This window comes from Penaeus vannamei, chromosome 31 (genome assembly GCF_042767895.1).
Source record: "Penaeus vannamei isolate JL-2024 chromosome 31, ASM4276789v1, whole genome shotgun sequence".
In the NCBI taxonomy this organism is placed as follows: Eukaryota; Metazoa; Arthropoda; class Malacostraca; order Decapoda; family Penaeidae; genus Penaeus; species Penaeus vannamei.
The window spans coordinates 28,862,674-28,868,762 of record NC_091579.1 but is presented as its reverse complement, the minus strand read 5'-3'; the positions used below and the strand labels follow the sequence as shown (position 1 = coordinate 28,868,762).

The window sequence follows — 6,089 nt, the reverse complement described above, 5'->3', positions numbered from 1 at the left end:
TCACCAGGATACGTTCCATCATTCGTACAGGTATTCACTGTTTCCTTGGTATAAAGCGTGTATTATACATTGCTTTTGGGCCGTTTTGTTTTTGATTTGAGTATTTTGAGGGAATACTTCATGCTTGCTTGTTTGCTTTTAGATTTGGTATTTCCTGTTGACAGTAGAACAGGTCTTAGTCTGGTAGTTTCGGGTCCATTGCTAAATTAAATTTGTATTACATAGCTGGAGTGAAACCAGAGGAAATTGAAGCTGAAGCCAAGAAGGGCGCGATAGCCTTAGAACATGAGAAGGAGTGGAAGTTGGCAAGAACCATTCTGAAGTTACCTGATGTGCTTGTCCAGATTACTCAGGACCTCTACTTGCATCCACTCTGTGAATTCCTTTATGAGGTAAGTTAATGTTTCTTACTTTATTTCTCTTAATTGATTATCTGAATTATCTGTTGTTTTATAATGACATTTAAAAACCTTTTATGTAATGTCTAATAATTGGTGTTGCTTCCCTACAGGTGTCCACAGTATTTACAGAATTCTATGATAACTGCTATTGTGTGGAAAAGGACCAAAGTGGAAATATTGTCAAGATCAATATGAATCGCATTTTGCTTTGTGAAGCAACAGCACAGATCATGGAAAAATGCTTTTCCATTTTAGGAATCACAACAGTAGGGAAAATGTAGGTTCATTTCACTACATCTCACTGCTATTGTGCAGAAGATCTAAATCCAAACTTTGCCAGGAATCTTTCAAAGATACAACCAAATTTACTTTTACATCATAACAAAAGTTGTTATCATTATATATTTGTTACAACTAATTTATCTTGGGATTGATTGGAAAAACAGTTACTTTAATTATTGTGGTTGTTACTACAGCTATTGATTAAATGTTTATGGGTTTTGTACGAGATGATGCTTGATTAAAGATCTAAAAACAAAACCTTTTATCCTTGATTCCTTTTTGATACTGTTGAAAAACCTAATTTTTCTATATTGAATGTCATACTGACTCCCATGTTTTTATCCAGCAACACTTATGTCTATTATTGATTCATAAAAAAAAAACAAGTGGAGTAAAGGAAAGGAGAATGTGCAACATCGCAGCATATAATCGGTAAAAATATACAGACAACATTAAATGATTGGCGTTCATGTCCAATGATTGACGTCTAAGATGGGCAGACTACTAGCTACCCCCCCCCCCCCCCCCCATCCCTTACTCATTGTCGGGGGTTTAGGAGATGGAGACTGAGGCCCAATGTAGGGGATCATCCCAACCTTGGACCTTAGCCATCGCCTCATCTAATTTTGCACAGCCTTCTCCTAAATGTAATTAACATGTCATAAATCAACCTCCTGGGCTACATGTAAGAAGTGGAAATCAATGTTAGATATATAAACAACAGCAAATAAAGAAATATTGGTTTCTACTTTTTTAGGTGTGTGGTCAGACTTAGTGCATAATGCAGAAAATGCATAGAAAAGAAATTAGAGCTCTTCATAAAATTAATGCCCCAATCTCTTGCCTGTTGTTGCCTTAGGGGTTGGGGGTGGGGCCTAAGAGATGGAGACTGAGACCCAATGTCAGGGATCACCCCCATCCTGGGCCTCAGTCCTCGACTCAACTAATTTTACATGGTCTTTTCTTCTCCTTACCGTATCTGTTTCTTCTCCAACCCCTACTATCTACTTCCTAAGATGTGAGAACCCTGTTGAAAGGATGAAAGGCTGGCTTTGTGTCAGTCATGAGCGACCTAGGGCCATGGGCACGGTATGCCCCTGCATAGTTGTCTAGCCCTTACCCCGCAGGGGACCGTGAGGGATAGACCATTTCTTTCCCCTTTATCTGTATCTACTCCATCTTACGTTTCCCCTTGTACCTCCCTTCCTCTCCCAATTAGTCTTTTGCAGTTCTAAATCCAGACACCCCAATCTCTACTATTGCTCCGACACCTACCCCTCTCCTTCTTAGCTTTACCCCAGTAGACGCTAAATGTTCCACCCGATCTTTTACCTCACCCACTCCTCCACCTACCTCTTTATCTCCCCTCAAAATCTCTTATTCTCCTCCTCATAAGAAAACCTGTTTTTCTCAGATCTCCCCAACCACATTCACTTCAGAAACTCTCGAAGACATTCAGAACCATCAAATCATGGCCCAGAATAATCTGCCTACACATCATCCATCTTCCAACCCCTCTGATCCTAATCCCTCCACATTCACGTAACTGCCATCCTTCCTCTTATTCATGTTCCCCCTACACCCCTTTCGCTCACTCCCTCCCAATACATCCCGTTCCCCTCTACTTCATCGGCACTATCCCCCTTCCTTCCCCTTTATCCTTTCAGCTTTCCCCTGGATACGCATTACTCTTTGTTGCAACAACCCCCTTCCCTGGATTTTCTTCCTTCTGACATTTCTCCTGAAACTGATCTGCCCGTAAACCCCCTTTAGACCATTTATTCACCATCTACCCTCACCCCTCTTTACCCTTTTTCAATGCCATACTATTCTGAACTGCTATACGACTTGATGTGTAGCACATTCAATCATCAACTTACCCCCTTCTTTACCCTTTTTCACTACTACGCCTTTCCATCGTGCTGTATGACCTTTGATGTGTAGCACATCTATTCCTTTGTAACCATTAACCATTCCGATAATAAAAGACCTTTTTATATGTCATGTCGATTACAAAGAACGATCAAACAAATACGAATTGGGAAAACTAGTGCTTACTCGTTATTCAGTCACATATTTAGGAATATTGAATATTGAATTGAAATTTGCACTGTCAATGACTTAAGAAAAAAACAATTACTGTATATTCTAGATGAATTTGATAATTAAAGTGGGCAGGTAGTGTATACTGTATTATGTTGCATATACGTTGAGCTTTGAGGCGTGATTTATTAAGGAAATGTTCACAAGCCACTGAAATAATTTTCGATCCCAAGTATACAGATGATTATTTAATGATACAGAAGCTTACATTTCTAGATAATACAATATGTAATACGCAGAAATGTGTATGAAACAAAAGGTTTATAGTACTTGCATGTTTATTTCAGTTTGCATTATGTTATCGACACTTGTCTACGTTATATGTAAATGGGTATTGTATTTTTTTAAAGGGTAACATATTCCCAGATAAACTTGATCTTCAAATGTATAACTTCGTAGAAGAGAAAATGCTAGAAACTGAGAGGACAGGGTTGAATATTTTGATTTCTGCTCGAGGATGCACCATCATAGAGAAACATTTTCGACAGGTATAAATCATTCTTTTATTTTTTCTGAAGACTGGATCGTAGCAATGATCCAATCCATGTACCTATAGATATCCATATACACGGCTGGTTTCCCTGGCAGAGCGCATCCCTCTCGCCAGGACATAATGCCACCTAATACAACATAACCGTCGCCGTCCACGCACGCTAGTCCGCCGCCGTTGTCCCCCTAGAAGGGAAACAGGGGGAAGTTATTCGTAGTTTTAGTGTATATGTATTACTTCTGTATACCTATTTGATTTATTTAATTTGCACGGGCACACGCAAACATCATCTGAATATATACAAACCACAGGAAAATAGCATTTGATATCTGTAACATAAGCCGCGGCTTCGTATTAGCATTTGATATCTGGAACATGAGCCACGGCTTCGTATATGTACGGGATATTTATACTCACCACGCAAGCACCGGCCCCACTGGCCCCGGCACATAAGGCATTTGGATCATGGGCTGCGTTGTATGCTGCTTCGCACTGAGTCGAGGATAGTAGGGCAACTTCCGTCCACATTAACTTGTCAGAGCCTGGCGCACCTTCGGATGTAGCGCCCCAGCCTGCCTCCCAGCATGGACCTTCGCAGAATGCAGCCACATATAATTTTCGAAATGAAGTATTACTTAGTTAATGGTGTTTTTTTTTTTTTTTTTTTTTTTTTTTTTTTTTTTATAATGGAATGTTTATTTTGTGCTGCTAGAATGTCTCTTGTGAAATTAAGAGATCATTGAGAAAATGATTGCGCTTCTTAGAATAATATAATTTGCAAAATAAACAGAAAAAGCAGATCAGTAAATGTAATAATACAAAATATTTTCAAACAATAAAAAGAAAGAAAAATCGCCATCAAATGTCTGTGTACCAGATGTCTGACCCACCCGTCAGAGGCGCAGGACTCGATGGCAAGGGAGGCAGGCTTGTGTACAAGTCGAGGACTGCAGGGGTCGAGAGGTGGATGAGGGCCACGTCGTTTTGGTAAGGATTCAGCCAACTAGAGACCAAACACGGATTGCAAATGGAAGTTCATTTATGTTTTTTCGTGACTGGACGAATGAATTTTTTACTTCTCTTTTAACTTTACTTCTGTGTAGTTATGATGCTAGCTTTAGATTATTGGCATATATATATTAACTTACAGATAAGAGAGATATTCTCTGGGGGTTAAAGTATCAGTTATCATCGTCTGGTAAATGCATATGCAATCAAACTGCCATAGAAAAATAATCAGGTCTATTGAACATGCAACGTTACTTCACTACTGCGAAGAAACTTACTAGATGTAGTCGGGATGCTGTATGAAATAATCCACGTACAGATACTGTTCAGAGCCTTCGTTGAGATTTCGATCGGCCTCACCTGATACCACCTGAATAAAAAAAAAAATCAAGCTATTTGGAAATGCGCGTGGAAACATCTAATCCAATGGCAACTAAACAGTTTCCCTGTACCAATGCACTCGAAGCATGGCGTAACACGTACCCAGAGCCATTCGGGCTTTTCAGAGTCCAGGCAGTGTGCGGCAGTCAGGACCCATTCCGTGCTGACGAGGGTGCCTCCGCATAAGGGCCAACTCTCCTGGAAGTTGGTGGCTTCGATGCTCACCAACCACGGGATTTCTCCTGTAAAAAGAAACAGAACGTGACATGCGAACCAAGAGAGCTTTTCGATTTTTCCTCTTTCTCTCTGCATCTTTCTTTCGCTTTCCTCTCTTCCTCTCTACGAGAAGAGAGGGGAAGGCGAGAGAGAGAGAGAGAAGAAAAAGAGATAAGAGGTAGAAAGAGAAAAAGAAGAGAGAGAGAGGTAACCAAAGTCAACTCTCTTACCCCTATGGTTGATCGAAGAGGAGCAGAATCAGAGCAACTAAAACCGAGTGGCTTTTTGTTTCATTCGTCAGAATATAAGTAGTACATACCTGGAAATGCAACGTGACCTCCGGCAATCTTGGTGTCTTGTCTTGCACGCTCAGCAAGAACGCAGCCGAAGAGACCTGGGGAAAGGTATGTAAAAGTACCTGGAGTTAGAAAAATATAGTTGTAAAATTGAGGTAAGTTATACATTCTTATGAATCTCGTAGTATAAATCAAAATCCACATGAGACTGTACACTAAAAAATCAAGATTTTTGAGGTTACCACACGCTGGGAAGTTTTGAAAGCTTGAAATAGAAAAAAAAAAGTTAACTTACACAGGAACGCGATTGTGAACTTCATATTACTTTCCTTACTGAATGTGTGTCCCGCAGTCGTCCTTATATCAAGACGGGGCACTTAAAGCACCCGTGGAACCGGACGGATTCTTATCATTTTCTCTCATTTCCCCGGTTTTTAACGTGGGAAATTGTCCATACCAGGCTCCCACTCGAGTGTCCAAGATATCATTCACATTACATGATTTTTACCCTGATTGAATCTACGTATTTCGAAGCTACGTGATAAGCTGGCGGATATTCCCTTACTGAATACCGGAACTCCTGTATCCGGTGCAGTTGGGATAGCGAAGTAAATTAAATAATGTGTTTTTTGATGTATCGTATCCGCCACACCAAAACTAGTTTTTTTTCACTAGCAGGTTTAGCAAACTGCGCGGTAGTTCATCGTATCAGATGTAATCACATTCAGTTTTATCGGTATCATTACTGTTGCAGCGCTGATGAATGGCGATGATGGTGGTGGTGGTGGTGGTGGTGATAATGGTGATGATGATGTTGATGCTGGCGGGGAAGAGGGTTGTTGTTATTATCATTGTAATCATTATTATTATTATTATTATTATCATTGATATTTTCATTTTTATATTTATTAT

At 40.0% G+C, this 6,089-nt stretch overlaps 1 protein-coding gene across 1 annotated transcript; it reads right to left on the bottom strand.

The window, feature by feature from the left end:
• Nucleotides 1-3,046: 3,046 nt before the first annotated feature.
• On the bottom strand, nucleotides 3,047-5,611 carry LOC113823751 (anionic trypsin). The gene is made up of 7 exons (XM_027376439.2): nucleotides 5,473-5,611; nucleotides 5,201-5,275; nucleotides 4,768-4,907; nucleotides 4,563-4,654; nucleotides 4,167-4,279; nucleotides 3,694-3,866; nucleotides 3,047-3,461 (listed from the first exon to the last, which is right to left on the bottom strand). The coding sequence occupies exons 1-7, from the start codon at nucleotides 5,495-5,497 to the stop codon at nucleotides 3,282-3,284; spliced, it is 798 nt and encodes a 265-aa protein (XP_027232240.2). The 5' UTR covers nucleotides 5,498-5,611; the 3' UTR covers nucleotides 3,047-3,281.
• Nucleotides 5,612-6,089: the final 478 nt, after the last annotated feature.